At 42.4% G+C, this 16923-nt stretch overlaps 1 protein-coding gene across 3 annotated transcripts in view; it reads left to right on the forward strand.

Moving 5' to 3' along the window:
• Positions 1 to 16923, forward strand: part of large2 (LARGE xylosyl- and glucuronyltransferase 2) — an 88463-nt gene that overhangs the window by 52645 nt on the left and 18895 nt on the right. Inside the window, exons 1-2 of one of the 3 annotated variants that reach the window (XM_037793737.1) lie at positions 834 to 1161; positions 16068 to 16301. In XM_037793737.1, the coding sequence (XP_037649665.1) occupies positions 16202 to 16301 (100 nt within the window). In that variant the 5' untranslated portion in view covers positions 834 to 1161; positions 16068 to 16201. The other 2 variants (XM_037793742.1, XM_037793728.1) reach the window with 2 other exon arrangements.

Raw genomic sequence — 16923 nt, forward strand, 5'->3', positions numbered from 1 at the left:
TTAGTTTAGTTTCAGTGTTTCACCTTTTCATTTAACGTTTTCAGGTCAGGTTTTCTTCTTCTTCTTCTTCTTCTTCTTCTTCTTCTTCTTATTCGTATTCTTCTTCTTCTTCTTCTTCTTCTTCTTCTTCTTCTTCTTCTTATTCAGTGATTTAAACATGACTGATGTTGTGTTCAGTGGAAACATGGTTGAGCAGCTGGAGCTTTGTAGGCAGGATTCAGCATGAGGATGTCATCGCCCCGGGGTCGGAGCTAGAACAATAAGATTTAATGGTGTCACAGTGTGTATGAGATGTTTGCAGCTGTACAGGTTGTTGTAAGTTGATTTACAGAAATAACAATTCTTAAATCAACATAGGTAACTGCTCCTAGCAACCACTACCACGGTTCCTGTATCACACCTGCAGGGTGGATACTCTACTGCAGCAAAACAAAATCACCCCCCCACCAACAAGAAACCTGCTAACATGAACACAACCTCGACTCCTTTCTCCCCGTTGCTGACCGGTTGCAGGTTCATTGGTTGAAAGTGCAAAATGTTCATAAGAGTTGTGCTCGCCCTCCTGCAAACACTGAGACAACCGAATCCAAATGCTTCTTCTTCTTTACTTTCAAAGACTTTTGCATTCCACAGCTTTAAAAAAAAAAGAAAGAAAAGCGAGACAAAGCTCCTCTCTATTATTCCTGACAGTATGTAAGGTGACACCTCTCCTTTCTCCCTCTCGCTTCTCCTCTTTCCACCTTTCTCCTCCCGTCGGCCTGACGGAGCTCAACTTGTTTCAGTAAGAGAGAGGAAGGAGAGGAAGGAGAGGAAGGAGAGGAAGGAGAGGGAGGAGAGGGGGCTGAAATCAGAGCCGTGCCCTCGGAGGTGGAGGCGATTTATGGTGTGTTTGTGCACGGGGAGGAGGAGGAGGAGGAGCAGTGGGAGGAGAGCAGCAGAGGGAAGGAAAAGGAGGGCATGAAGCAGCGACAGAGGTTGAAGAATTGGGACAAAAGTCTGCGGAGAGAAAGAAAAGAGCTCTGGAGTTTATTGTCGGAGCTCTGAAAGAGGAGGATTAGGAGGAGGAGGAGGATGAAGGAGGAAGAAGAGCTCTCAGCTCGCTCTTCACAGCTGAACGTGGACGTGTAACCACATGTTTAGAGCACAGCGAGATATCTCCAGGTAGGACGACAGGGCAAAGGTCTCTGCTGCTGGGTACTGGCTCACTCTGAACATTAGTTCCAGCTTGTTTCTGCAGCGTCATTCTGCTCAGTTTGACTTAAGAAGCTGCAGACGTGGACGTAAAGGACTTGGGACAGGAAGACTAAGTGTATTTATCTGTGTGGATATGAGGAGAAGGAGGTACGCAGCTATCTTCCATTCAACGCTGAGCTTTTCTAGTGCAGATTGTTCTTCCAGCTTCTCCTCTCATCAGGTTTCTGTCTGTTCATTCATCTTCTTTATTTCATCTCTCGGGCGACCGCTGACTTTTATTTATCTGTTTGCCTTTGAGACGTTATTACAGGGCGTCTTTACACCTGCTTGATTTCTTGATGTGTGTTGTGATGTCTTACAAGCTGTTTCACTTTACCTCCTGTGGTTTCTGTCCGTGCAGAATATACATCTGGTTTAGTTTGGTTTGAGATGTTTGTCTCAGTAGGATGGAGATGAACGGGATTTATGTGTGGATAGTCAGACAGATTTAATAAGACGTATGTCTCTGGTAGAAAGTCGTTCCATTGAAAAAGAGATTTGCTGTTGGGTTTTTCAAATGTAATTCATCACCGCTTTGAGCAGCACAAATAAAATGCTATGACCTTCATTAGATCGGGGCGATAAGAGGGGAAGTTAAAGGTATTTGTCTCTTCTCCTCCTACAACATATCTTACCTCTCCAATCGCCTTGCCAGAATCTATATATTTGATCCATCTGAGTCTATACGGAGGTAGAAGGAAGTTACTGCTTTTATTGTGGTAGTCTGAGTAATGTGACGTCATATCCGTTCCGTATCCGTCAACCGAAACAAACCTCAGAGAGTGTAAAACGTTGGAGGGTCGTCGTGGATACGACCTGCACCCTCCCATGTTAAATCCAGCGTTGTAAACACTACACATCCAGTAAAGGATGGAAACACTTTGGGTTTCACACATTGACAGGAAAAGCAGAGCTAGACAGAGCAGAGCTAAAGCTGCATGCTAACTTCCAGAAAATAAGTCAGAACAAATGCTGAAAAAAGCTGAAATATGTCTGAAAATTGTTTTTAAAAAAGGCTGAAAAAATGCCAAAGTATGTCCGAAATATGGCCCAAAAACTGTCCCAAAAAGGCCAACATTTTTTCAAACAAAAGTCCAAAATATGTCCGATAAAAGGCCGATATATGTCTGAATTAAAGTCTGAAATATTTCCGAAAAAAGGCAAAAAAAAAATGAAAATAAATATGTCCCAAAAAAGCAGAAATATGTCTAAATGAAAATTTGAAAAATGTCTGAAATATTTCCGGGAAAAAACGGCTGAAATATTAGAAAAAAAAAGGCAGAAAAATGTCTGCAAAATGTTTGAAAAGAAGTCCGAAAAAGTTAGCAGGAAGCGTTATGGTATGGCGGTGACATTATGGTATGGCGGTAACGTTATGGTATGGTGGTAATGTTATGGTATGGCGGTAACGTTATGGTATGGTGGTAATGTTATGGTATGGCGGTGACATTATGGTATGGCGGTGACATTATGGTATGGTGGTAACGTCATGGTATGGAGGTAACGTTATGGTATGGCGGTAACTTGGCGGTGGAGACGGCCGTCGCTCTCGTCTCCGTGGTCAAACGGGCCGACGCTACGACTGTAGAGCACCCAGATACTGACATTTGTGTTCTCTGCATTGAAACGGCCCCGATGGAGCTGACCATGGATGGATAAAGAGAACGGAGCTGACGGGAGAGCTAGAGACCACCTTGGAGAAGTTAGAGGAAGTAGACACGTGGGACTACGTCCGCTTTTCAAAATAAGGTGTTAACAAAGGGAACTGTTTATACTAAATACATCTGTGGAAATAAGACTGATGGATTATATTCACCAGAAGTATAAAACATTATAAATTAAAAAGAGAATAGCACTAATCTGTGAGGGAAATGTCTTTATTCTTTGAGGATTATATATTTTAATTGATTGACAGCGCTCTATAATATGTTAAGAATAGAAGAGCAGTGATGATGTGAAACCCTGTGTGGTGTTCAGAGAGTAAAATGAGAGACGTGGTCCAGCTCATCTGTGGATAAGAGACAAAGAGAGACAGAGAGAGAGAGAGAGAGAGCAGTGTATCATTGTGATTCCTGCCTGTGTCTGTGGGACTGCTGGGAAATGAAATGAAAAGGTCGTCCCCGGTCACAAACCCACTAATCCCACCTCAGCTTACTCTGATAAATCACAAAGAAATACAGGCGACCTCACCGAGCGGGCCGGCCTGCTGACAGTACAGCAGATTAAGTCGAGCACGCCTTTATGACCTAAAGGAATCCAATTAAAATCTGAAGAGGAACTTAGTGCAGCAACTCTCTGCTGTCACGAGCACAAAAACAAAACAGGCGAGGACGGGGAGCGTCCACAGAGCGAGAAATGAGAAGTTATATTTGACTTGTGAATCTGTATATGATGAAATATGTATGATCTGAGCCACAGACGGATGAACCTGCTGCGAGGCCTCAGGTAGAATACCACCTGGTCTCAGGTAGAATACCACCTGGTCTCAGGTAGAATACCACCTGGTCTCAGGTAGAAGACCACCTGGTCTCAGGTAGAATACCACCTGGCCTCAGGTAGAATACCACCTGGTCTCAGGTAGAATACCACCAGGTCTCAGGTAGAATACCACCTGGCCTCAGGTAGAATACCACCTGGTCTCAGGTAGAAGACCACCTGGTCTCAGGTAGAATACCACCTGGTCTCAGGTAGAATACCACCTGGCCTCAGGTAGAATACCACCTGGCCTCAGGTAGAATACCACCTGGTCTCAGGTAGAAGACCACTAGGTCTCAGGTAGAATACCACCTGGCCTCAGGTAGAATACCACCTGGCCTCAGGTAGAATACCACCTGGTCTCAGGTAGAAGACCACCTGGTCTCAGGTAGAATACCACCTTGTCTCAGCGTTCTGTCTGCTGACTTTTATTAAACACACATACATTTAGCAATATGCTGCAGAGTCGGGAAGATTGAGAGATGTTTAGTCTCTCCTAGTTTGCTCCGTTGTCATAGCGAAAATTCACGCTCAGCGAGGCAAAACGTGACACTGACATGCTGTCCTCTGGTGGACAGGCGGGTCTATTACACGCTTTGGCGTGATATCGGGTTGCGCAAAATATTCGTAGGCGAGTATATCGCATTTTCGTGACGTGTATACGCACTGTACGGCATAGTGTATGGTTTAGTTTTGCAGGCTGCCATCTTTTGAAAATGTGGGTCAAGTTAATAAAAAGAATCGCTAATGACGGTAGTTTGGTTATTTAAAGACGGCGGGTTTGTGCAGGATGTCCCGTGTCGTGCTCGTGACGATTCTCTCTGACCAATCAGTGGTCTGCAGTTTTTAACTCCACCTTCTCCACCTGGACCACGACCGAGGTGGTACCAAAAAAGTACCAGGTACTATCCACAACTTTTGTTAATAATTTCCAGATAGCTGTAATTAGAAATTAATTGCTGAGGTTTTTTTTTTAGATTGATACCATGATTCCCTTTATTGGCAAACTTTACATTTGTATTTTTAATTTGGAGTTGCAGTTTTATGATTGTGTTTCTAATGCTTCTCCTCTCCGTGTCTTATCAATGGCTTTATTAATGTCATTTGATCTTCTTTATATGCAACTAGTGCTGTTATCGCTGAGCTGACGTGTTCTCTCGTCTCGTCATCGTGCCGTTGACCCCGTGTTCACCTACATGTGACAACATGTTCTCTCACTGAGGGCTGTGATGGAACCAGAGGAGTCGTCTGTTTTCACGCTGCAGGACAGAATCAAAGGTTTGTTCCTCCTGCTGCAGAGCTCTGGTTCTGGTCGGAGTCCTGAAGCGTCCGCAGGGTGAGGAGGGAGAAAGTAGGGCAGGAAGATGCTGAAACATGATAAAATAAGCAGCGCTGGAGGGCGATGGACAATACACCGGTGTTTTTAAAAAGCTGCACCAGTTTTTCACACGTTGGCGTTTAGAAGTTTAGAACACCGAAACCCTGAAGATGACGTTAATAAACAACATCCTGTTGGTGAAATGTTGGACAGTATTATGACCTTTGTAGTGACATCAGGACGGACTGTGTGACTCCCAGTGGTACTGGTATTGTGTTGTTAGAGGGTGTGGATGTTTCCTCCTGTGTTTGATATCAGCTGAATGATGCCTGGCCTGAGTCCAGTGCTTCTGTTTCTACGTCTCAGTGTTTACAGCTGCTTCACTAATTATTCAGCCGTGATGTGTGTGTGCTGATAAAGCTGCAGACTGCAGTCTTCATCGCACTTTGACTCAGCAGTCAAACTAATCTGAGTTCAGCATGTCAGCATCAGTAGTTCAGTCTGTAGGGACTTGGCTCGGGTGGCCGGTTTAAGTCCAGCTCAGACTGCTTCATGAAGTACTTCTCTCTCTAGAGGCTCTGTACTGGGTTTTGATGCACGGAGGCGCCTTTTAGCAACAGTATGTGACGAACCGGGCTTTCAACGACGTAGTATTAATATGTGAGAGTCCGTTCAGGGTCGGTGGGAGAGGAGGTGGACGGGTCCAACAAACACAAGACTTTCAACCAGAAGACCGCTGTTCAGTGTCCCGGGAGAAACTAAAAGTCATTTATTGACTTATTTTGTCACGTCAGTCTTTAGACACGTGACTCGTCGGTATCGTCAGTCCCGTGAGTCACTAGTCAGTGAAGTTAACGTCAACCACGACCGTTTCCTAACCCTAACTAAGTGGTTGTGTTGCCCTAAACCTAACTTCCTGTGAAAACGGAAGTTTATTTTGATAGGACACTATGCAAGTAACGAGCATATACACTCACCGGCCACTTTATTAGGCACACCTGTTCAATTGCTTGTTACCACAAATAGCTAATCAGCCAATCACATGGCAGCAACTCAATGCATTACGTCATCTAGACGTGGTGAAGACGACTTGCTGAAGTTCAAACCGAGCATCAGAATGGGGAAGAAAGGGGATTTAAGTGACTTTGAACGTGGCATGGTTGTTGGTGCCAGACGGGCTGGTCTGAGTATTAAACTGCTGATCTACTGGGATTTTCACGCACAACCATCTCTAGGGTTTACAGAGAATGGTCCCAACAAGAGAACAGATCCAGTGAGCGGGGGTTGTGTGGACGGAAATGCCTTGTTGATGTCAGAGGTCAGAGGAGAATGGGCAGAGTGGTTGGAGATGATAGAAAGGCAACAGGAACTCAAATAACCACTCGTTACAACCAAGGTATGCAGAATACCATCTCTGAACGCACAACACGTCCAACCTTGAAGCAGCAGAAGACCACCCGGTACTAGCAAGGTGTACCTAATAAAGTGGCCGGTGAATGTATGCACACGCCATCCCTGTCCATCTAAAAGTAACGCCAGAGGGGAACGCCATGCGTCGGTCTCCGATGCCGAGCAGCACTGACCAGGCGGCACTATTTGACGAGGTGGGGGTGAGAACGTGTTGCTGCAGCATCTCCAGCCAACGTTACCTGAGAAAACGTTCGTCTGTTAGTCCTCGTTTCTCTTGTAAAGTAAAAGCATACTGTTTTTAAAATACGAACAAATAGGAATAAATTAAACCTTTGTGCTACTTTTACAAATACATTTGTCGATAGAAAGCATCCAAACAGGGTGATGATAGAACAGAATAACAGTTGATGATCGGACTAACTTGACCTTCAAGATCAATCTGCTCCTTTGGTTCCATGTGTTAAGACACTTTTACAGTGTTTGTTTTAAAATAAGTGAGTGTTGAGACTCACCAAGTTAATATTAACTAATTCATTAGCTGACGAGCTACAAAGCCGCTGTTTCAAAACATTATAAATCTTCCACTGTGATACATTAATAGGGATGCACCGATTGCAAACTTCTGGTCTGATACCGACGTTTGTTGTTGTTTATTCTGTACTTCTTTATTCCCCCTTTGGTGCCAGGGGAAAAAAAGACATCTTCATTATAAAAAATAATCAAAAGAACTGTCCTCACTCTTAAAGTCATTCATCCGTTCATTCACATCTTGAATGAGCACAAATTAAATCGTACAAATGTATGAAACAAGCTTTTAAATATAACCTTCTTTCACATGATAAATAACTGCTTCAAAAGCCCCTCTAGCCTGAATACAATATTACATGTTTCAGTACTTACAATAGCCCAACAAAACATAAATGAAATGTAATTAAACCAGCAGCTAACAACACAACATTTAGCCGGCGCAAAATGAATGCAACACAACACGTAACCATCGAAAATCTTCCGATACCGATGTTTGGCAGGTAAATCTGTGCATCCCTGACAATGAAGGGTTAAGTTAACCCCAAAAACGTAGGTAGGGATCTCTATGAGCTGCTGTTCTGTCCACCTGATGACGAACAAGCTGGGTTCAGTTCAGTCCACTGTATCGTCGTGACATTCATGTGTTGCCAAAGCAAAATGACTTCTCTCAGGAGGAAGGTGGAACAAACACCATGAAAAGAGAGAAACCACTAATATGACGCTCTCCTGCTGGGCATGAAAACAGCTTAAATGAGATGATGAGAAGCCGGGAAGGATAATTACATTACTGTATGTAAACACAGCGGCGTGTCGTACACGTGAGGACACTCAGCCGGATGTAAAGCTGCGTGAAGACGGGATGACAAACAAATAGACGTGTGAGAGGAGGAGGGAGAGAGAGAGAGAGAGAGAGAGAGGGAGAGAGAGAGGAGTTGATTACTGTCTCCACTCTTTATCTCCGTCCTCCTCTAATGCAGGAAGGAAGCGTCTGCTGATTATTCCCTTAATCAGGAGGACCGTCTCCTGCGTGATTAGCTCGATGCTAAAAAGCCCTTCAGTTTGAATGGAGGTCGCGGCCGCCGGTCCAAAGCGCTACTGTCGGCTCTTAATTGCATTATCATACTGTATGTTTCCCTCTGCAGCCGTGACTGACGGGTTCACTGTGAGGAGACACTCCCTGTAGGTGGAACCCAGGAATCATCCGTTTATCACCAGGTTTCCCTCCAATGTTTCTCTTCAACGTCGACCCGTTAAACCTTATTCTTATTCTTTACCTCGCCACCATTTTATCCAGCAACCCAGAAATCAAAGAATAAAGACATTTCCCTCACAGATTAGTGGTGTTCTCTTTTTAATTTATAATGTTTTATACTTCTGGTGAATATAATCCATCAGTCTTATTTCCATAGATGTATTTTGTATATACAGTTCCCTTTGTTGACACCTTATTTTGAAAACCGGATGTACTCGTCCAACGTGTCTACTTCCTGTAACTTCTCCAAGGTGGTCTCTAGCTCTCCCGTCAGCTCCATTCTCTTTATCCATCCATGGTCAGCTCCATCGGGGCCGTTTCAATGCAGAGAACATAGATGTCAGTATCTGGGTGCTCTACAGTCGTAGCGTCGGCCCATTTGACCATGGAGACGAGAGCGACGACCGGTTCCACCGCACGCTACCGCCATACCATAACGTTTCCTGCTAACTTTTTCAGACTTTTTTCTGACATATTTCAGACATTTTTAAGATTTTTATTCAGACAAATATCTGCTTTTTTTCGTCCTTTTTTCTGACATATTTCAACCTTTTTAAAAAAACATTTCAGACATATTTCAGCTTTTTTCAGCCTTTTTTTCCGAAAATATTTAAGACTTTTTTCAGAATTTAATTCAGACATATAACTGCCCTTTTTGGACATATTTCAGACTTTTGTTTGTACATATTTTGGCCTTTTTTTCTGGCATATTGCAGCCTTTTTTGGGAAATTTTTTGGGACATATTTCGGACATAATTTGGCATTTTTTCGTCTTTTTCTGACATATTTCCCCCTTTTTTTAAAATAGTTTAGGTGTCCTTATATGCATTTGTAGCTCGTTAGCGATCCAGACTGAAATATCTCAGCAACTACTGGATGAAGTACCTTTTGAATTTGGTTCAGACATCCATGTTTCCATGACGATGAACTCTGGTGTTTATGCAGTGAAGTCTTTCCACCCATCTCCGTAGATCTCAAGGCCACCTTCACTTTAAGCATCAGACTAATGTTGAGTAGCGGTGTGAGCGTTCCTTCTCTCTCTGTTATCCTTTCATTTACCGCCATTAGTCAGATATTTGTTGTGCCGCCCACGCAGCCTCGGCCGTCCCTCCAGTGCTGTTCTCAGCTCTGATGATTAGACGACCGAAGGGTCTGCAAACCGCCGCAGTCCTCCCGACTGCTTCCCCCCCGCCTCACACCGCCGGGCCGCCGAGTCCTTTTTTGTTTTTACGGCTACAATTAGAGCCCAGAAGTGTAAGCGTTTTGTGCAGCTCCTGCAGAATCAACAGAAAACGCTGCCTATTAAACTCCTCTTTAGTGGCGCTGTCCCTCACTTTTATATCCTCGCCGGCTTTATGAGTGTTAGAGGCTGAAAGGCCAATACACCTCCATATCCCACAACTCAGCCTCCACCTTATTTACTCTCTCTTTTCTCTCTCCTCTCCGGCAATTTCATCTCCTCTCCGTTGCCTAAATCTCTTCCCTTCTCTTTATTCCGCAGCTTCTGCATCTTTCTTTTCCTTATCGGCTCATCTTTCTGTTTCCTTTTCTTTTCTTTGTCATCTTTATTTGTCCTTTTCTTTCTTTCTTTTTTGTCTCCTCTCCCATTCTTTACAAGCTTCTTCCTTATCTGTCTTCCCCTCTCCTCTCCTCTCTAAGCATTTCCTTTCCCTTCCTCCTCCTCCTCCTCACATCTCTTCATCCTGTTCTTTCCATCTCTTCTCTTCTCTTCTCTCCTCACTTTTTTCCTCCCATCTCAGCACCTTTTCATTGCTCTTAACGACATGCGGCGCATACATCAACCTCACTAATTAACTCATAAATCATCTCCAACGTACTTGGAAAGTTTAAACCTCCGACAGACAGACAGAGTTGTTGGAGTGGATTCCTGCTCTCAGTTTGATCCACTGCAGCAGATAATCACAGTGTGTTTTATTATAATTATGAGCCACTTCTTCTACCTCGTAATGTCGTCGTTAACCAGAAACTACATTTAGTTTTTATAAACCTTTTGCATCTCCCCACAGAATAAACTTTAGACTACGAAGTTCAATGATTCGTCTTAAAAAGTCACTAAAAGGTCAAAGGGTTGAAATCATTTCAAGCATCTTAAAGGTCTGATCTACATCTCTTTAAATGGTGTATTAACATCATGAAGATCAGGACATGAAATGTCATCATTAGAAATGTCTGATTCTGATTTGTTTACGAGGAATCTCTGATTCTTTAACCCTCTGAATACCGACCGACTTTACTGTCTTTCAGAGGTTGTAGCAGGTTCAGTTTTAGAGCTAGAGTTACAGATATCATATGAAACTAGAAGACCGAAGGAAACAATTGGTAACAACCATGTCATACTAGCTTGTCGCAAAGGAGGCTAAATAACGCTCCAAACTAGATATGTGAATGTGTGAGGGTTTTTGTCCGAAAAAGTCAAAAAAATGAACAATAAAAAGTCTGAAAAATGTACGAAAAACATCAGAAAAAAAGTCCAAAGAAAGGTCAGAAAAATGTCCCAAAAATATCTGAAAAATGTTCGAAAAGTATGATAAAAAAAAGTCGTCAAAAAAGTAAAAAAAAAAAAAAGTCCAGCAAATGTCCGAAAGAAAAGGCAGAAGAGAAGTCCGATACTGGTATCATAGTAAACTAAAAAAAAACTGATGAATCCATCGGTACCAACCATGTCATACTAGCTTGTCATGAAGGAGGTTAAATAACACTCCAAACTTAAGCTAAATCTTGTCGAGGAAAAACTGTCATGGCCATTTTCAAAGGGGTCCCTTGACCTCTGACCTCCAGATGTGTGAATGTAAATGGGTACCCACGAGTCTCCCCTTTACAGACATGCCCACTTTATGATTGGTACCAACCATGTCATACTAGCTTGTCGGGAAGGAGGCTGACTAACGCTCCAAAGTTGGCCTCAAGATATGTGAATGGGTTCTCTGGGTACCCACGAGTATAAATGTGTTATTTTCTCCTATTCTAAAATGATGAATTTATTTAGTTTTTGATCCCAAATCACAGCATGTCTTTTTCTCTGGTGTTCCTCAAGGTCTTGGTGTCTTAATGTGGTATTTTGGAGGGAATATTGATCATTTTTGATCAATTCTCCAGTGGTAAAAAAATGGTTAACTTTAGCACCAAATCTGTGTAACAAATGGTATCAACCCCCAAAATTGCTGCAACAACTTATGAGACATAATAGAGCATGGGTTTGTGTGTTTTGGGCTGTGGATTACATTCCCTTTAGTTTACTTTTGGATCCTTGATTATGACTTTAAAGACCTCCTGTGCTAGTTGTTTTACGGAGGAGAATAAATGTTTTCACTCCAGCAGTTCCCATCTGTTTCTGTTGAGTCTTAAAGTTCAGTCTTGACCTTGTAAAGAACATTTACTCAATGGAGCTTGACATAATATTGTTGTCAAATTAAAATTATTGTTTGATGAAAAACAATCCCAACCTTTGGTGAGCTTCTAGCTGCATGTCCTGGTGTTCCTGGGTGAAGTTTACTCTGTTGTCTTCAGTTCTTGTTTCTGTGAAATGTTTCCACGTGGAGCTGCAGAGCTGGAGGGAAGATGATTACAGATGATTATAGATCAGTCAGATTGTTACGTTCAAACTGCCAAATCTGTAACCCAGTCGTTTACAGCTCCAACATTTTCCACCATCGTTCACAAAAATCATAGATAGAAGAAGAAATCTGCTGCAGGAAAGAAACAGAACAATTTCAATGCAACAACAAAACAAGGACGGTTTTAACTAAAGAGCATCGCCACAATCACACGTTTAGAGAAGAGCAGAACTCAACACACCCAAAACAAACGATACTAAAAGCCTCTCTAACACGCCGTCGACTGCAACTTAAAATAATGTTTCTTGAGGTTGAGAGTTGTGCAATAGCGTCATGGTATTCTAATTTTTATCTTCTAGTTATTCTGTTTTTATATAGATCTTTTGCACTATATGTTGTTTGTGGTTTCCATTGTTGTTTGTTTCTATGTATTGATGCTGCTGTGGAGGCAGCTGATGGTGAGCAGCACTGAGTCCAAAACAGATTTCCCCAAGAGGGAATCGCATCGCATCGCATCGCATCGCATCGCATCGCATCGCATCGTTGCGGGGGTAAATGTTTGTCCTGAGGGTGGCATCAGACGAGTCATAAGATCATTATTTTTATTTTATTCAACCTTTATTTACAATATTACAAAAATTGCTAAGAGGTTGCTAAACTCTTCTCAAGGCTGCCAACATTATTAAAATGATTGTCCAAAATGATAGTTCTAGCCTTTTATTAAAGTTGAGTATATTGTCTTAAATTCATGATTTTTTTTAATCAATATAAACATTAATCTAAAACAACTGTAGATTGTAGACACCATAGACTGTAAGTTATGGCTGTGTCGCTATGTAAACCATCACGCAGCGTAGGGCTGCCCTGTTTTGGTCTTAGTTGACTAAGATTTCTTTAGCCGGTTAGTAATTTTTCAAGCTTTCTTCATGCTGAATGACTTATTTCTTTGGGCGTATTCACACCTGCCTTGTTTAGTTGGGTTGAATGGAACCCTGGAGCGTTCACCCTCTCGGTGCGGTTCGTTTGGGCAGGTGTGAACACAGCAATCGCACTCGGGTGCAGCATCAAAACAAGCGGACCGAGACCTCCTTGAAGGGGTGGTCTCGGTTTGCTTCCAAACGAACTGCGGTACGGTTTGGTTCGTTTCGTTTGTGGTGAGAACGTGATCCGACCTCGATCCGGCCCAACTGGAGAAAGCATTGCGCCTTTTTGGATTAAACCAGCTCCGGTAGCGAGCAGCGCTGTACACGTCAACACCAGACAACATTAGTACAAAAGAGCCGATGCTTGCCCTCGCTATTCACATCAGAACTAAACAGGTGTAACGTCAGGCTGTGTTGAAGACCACGGGCATACCTGATGGATCTTCGGACATGTTTTTGGCCGATGAGCACGTCACAGTTTAGGAGGGTTAATGCATGCCTCCTCCTGAACTGTCTTGATATGCGCCTTCAGCGACTCCAGTGCATCAACACATTGTTTTCCAGTCGCAGCCGCGCCTCATTTTCAAACTATATCGTTGCCTTTAGTGAAAAATTGCTACGAGTTAAAAAGAAGATGACCAGGGCCAAGATCAAGCCCTGTAGTTTTGACCGGCAAAAAGATCAGATATATGAGACTGATTGGCCGATCGATCGCTGCATCTCTAGAAACTCCAACAGTGGAGGAAGATCTGATGTTTTTCTGTTTATTTCATGTGTTGTATGTTGAAGGTCAGTTAGAGGTCACCTTCAGGAAGCTGGTGTGTGTTTTTGAAACATGAAGCTGATTCAGCTACTGAGGAGAGAAAAGAGCCGCGACGGCAGAAACGTCCTGACGGAGACGTATGGAGGACGACCACCGTGTCCTCCATTGTTAGGAAGATGTGTTCATCCTGCAGCCGATGACTGACACGTTAGAGAGTTCTTTATTTCTGAAGACTCTTTAAAGTCACCAGCTCTGTTGGGTTCTTTATTTAGTTTGAAGTGTTCCTGTTTTTGAAGTCGGAGAGACAGAAAGACGAGATCAAGTCTCACCTCTCTGTCCTTTATCCCGTCTTTAGATGTTTGTATTTAAACTCTGAAGGTCGACCGTGTTTTGTCTCTTTCTCGTCTCATTGTTTTCCATCCGAGTTTTCTGAACTTCACCGTGTCCTTCAAATAATACACTGAATATCTCAAGTTCATAAAGTATCTCTGAAACACACGAGGCCGCTCAGCAAACAAGTTTTGTTTTGTCTAACAAGGTCGTTACTTCTTATTTTATTGAATTAGAAAACAGAAAAAACTTTTCCAAAATACTAATAATATAGAAAAATGTGTAACATGTTATTTTACAATAATTTTGCAATACTTTCCTTGGATTAACTGTCTCAGAAATCTCTATTGCATCTCTATTTTCTCCAGAATTTAGAGAATTATTTCCAGGTAGTTCCTTTTTTTAAATTATGGACTCATAAAATAAAATTTGGAGCATTATTCATCAGGGTTTTTAGTTTCATATGATACCAGTATCTTCACTCTAGCTTTAAAACTGAGTCGCTACGACCTAAAAATCCAAGTTACGTTAATGTTTTAAAGAAATTAGTGGCATTAAAACGAATTTGCGTTAACGAGTTATTATGACGTTAACTTTGACAGCCCTAGTTTTCACATGAAGAAATGTTCAGTTTGAGTATTAGGGCCATATTGAGGAAAAACAAATCTGAGATTTTGAGAATAAAGTCATAATTTTATGAGAAAAAAAAATGTAATTTATTGGGAATAAAGTCATACTATATCAAGAAAAAAAAAGTTGTATTATTACAAGAATAAAGTCATAACTTTATTATAATTCTATGACTTTATTCTCATAATATTACAACTTTTTTTCTCGTAATAATATGACTTTATTCTTGAAATCTCAGATTTATTTTTTTCCCTCAGCGTGGCCCTAATACTCTGTTGTAGAAAATCACCTGTCGGCTTTGACATGAACATCTTATATCAGAACAATGACACGGTAACCGTGTGAAACGTGAGAGGAAAAACATCAGCAGCACATTATTAATATTTTATTGTAAAACGTGCATCAGGTGAATCATTCATCTGGAACATTTCTACCCTCTCAGCTGCCGTATTCTCAGACTGAAGTGAGCCAGCGTTGTATTTATGTATTTATGTATTTATTTATTTATCCAGAGAGCGGACAGAAACAAATGAGACGTGTTTCCTCTGTGTGGATTCAGCTTAAAGTTTCCGTCTCGCTGCTGTACACTCTGCTGTGTTCTGTTGGTCTTGTTTCCTTCAGGCTCGTGTCTAATTAAAGTGGGATTAATGAATCATGTTGTAAAACAAAGGCAGACCTCCCGCTCTCATCAGGCTCAGCACACAGAGGGACGCCGCCTCAGACAGACCGACAGAGACGCTTTAGAAAGCTGCGACAGCTCGTTCTTTTAAAGGTTTTTTCATGTTTAAATGTTCTAAATGTGACGCTCATTGACTCCCTCTGTCAGCTCAGTTTAACCTCATTATACTGAAACAGTTCAGGATCATCTGACGTCCTCTGATCAGAGACACGACTGTCAGCCTGAAGCTCAAGTTGTTCTGAACAGCGTCTATATAAAAGCTCCCTCACTTCCCACAGAGGATCTCTCCCTTCCTTGGCTGGCACACCTGTTTTAGTTTTGTTTGCTGCAGACATTTTCACATGCCCACACATGCCTACATTACTGATTACTGACTTTACACATTTGTTTAGTTATTTATTGTTAGTTGGTTAAATAAATGCCTTTTACAATTGTAAAACTCGTCCGGTCTCCCATTTTTGTTGCAACCTTTGAGTCGGGTTGTAAAAAATGGGGGATTCCGGACGAGCCCCCAAAACAGCAACCCCAGATTCACTCTCGCTTAGAACGAGCGATGTCTGCTTGGTGTTTCACTTCGCTATATTTACATTTTGTGATGTTTCTTTCAGCGCTGTGTCCGCCACTTTCATAGCTTCCTCTTGGATGCGTGATTATGATCTGGCACCTGGTCGCTACGTTTTCATAGAGGTTGACGCCCAGAAACGTCCTGAATATAGTGATGATAGAGAGGGATTATTTCTGTATCAGTCTGTATATTGTTTTTTTTTAAGAAAAATCCTGCTCATTGTCCCTTTAAAGACCAACTCATAATAAACCTGCAGACCTTTTTTGGACCACACCCCACCAGTTGAGAACCACTGACTTGAAAATTGTCGAGAAATTTGTATATTTTAAAAAAATTAAAAAAAGGATTCAATAAGTGACAAACATCTGTGTTTTTTCTCTCTTCAGATGAAAGGATGCTGCAGGGACCTGACGAGGGACTGAGCCCGACCTGAATCCCCTTCCCCCCCTCCTCTCCTCTCCCCGACCCCTGACTCCCAACCCCCCCGACTCCTTAGAGCCCTCAGCGCCGCCATCCCATCATGAACCTGCTGTGCCGCGGGCGCCTGAAGCTGCTGGTGGCGTCTCTCACGGCCGTCGTCCTGCTCACCTGGCTCTACCTGCTGGCCGGGAACCTGGAGAGTAAGTACGAGCACGTTCACAGACACGTGCGCACATTTAAAGAGGGAAAAAGTGAGTCCTGGCCAGACATTTCTCATTATTCAGTACAATCTGAGGAACCTCACTGTGTAATTTCCAGTGAGATTGGGTTTGAGAAGTCCAAAGCTGATTGATAATGAGAGCCTGGAGCTGTGGTTCGGGTCAGAGAGAGTCTCAGGAATCCAACCAGCGAGAACAGAAAACACCAATTATCAGATGTTTTTTTATGACTCAGCTCAATTTTCTCTTCGATCCGACTATTAGCTTTAATTTTTAAACACAGGGAGCTCGTTTTCTGTTCAGTTTGGTGTTTTGAGAGAGCCGCCGCCGCATCATCGAGCCGCAGTCAGCGCTTTTATTTGGATCAGCTCAGAGAAATCTACAGCCAGACTGGTTCCTGGAAGAGATTTTATAACAAACACATAAAAAAAACACTGAACTTATAGTTACTTTATTACCTCATTTTACAGGACAACAAGTTTCTTTTCTAGATTATAACAGAATCAAACCTACAAATGTGTCCTCGAGTCCATATTAGATACAAATAAGCCTCAGCCACACAGGGAACGTCAGCAGCGTGTGGCGGCGTCCGTGTTAACAGGTT

The sequence above is a fragment of the Sebastes umbrosus genome, chromosome 2 (assembly GCF_015220745.1).
Source record: "Sebastes umbrosus isolate fSebUmb1 chromosome 2, fSebUmb1.pri, whole genome shotgun sequence".
NCBI lineage: Eukaryota > Metazoa > Chordata > Actinopteri > Perciformes > Sebastidae > Sebastes > Sebastes umbrosus.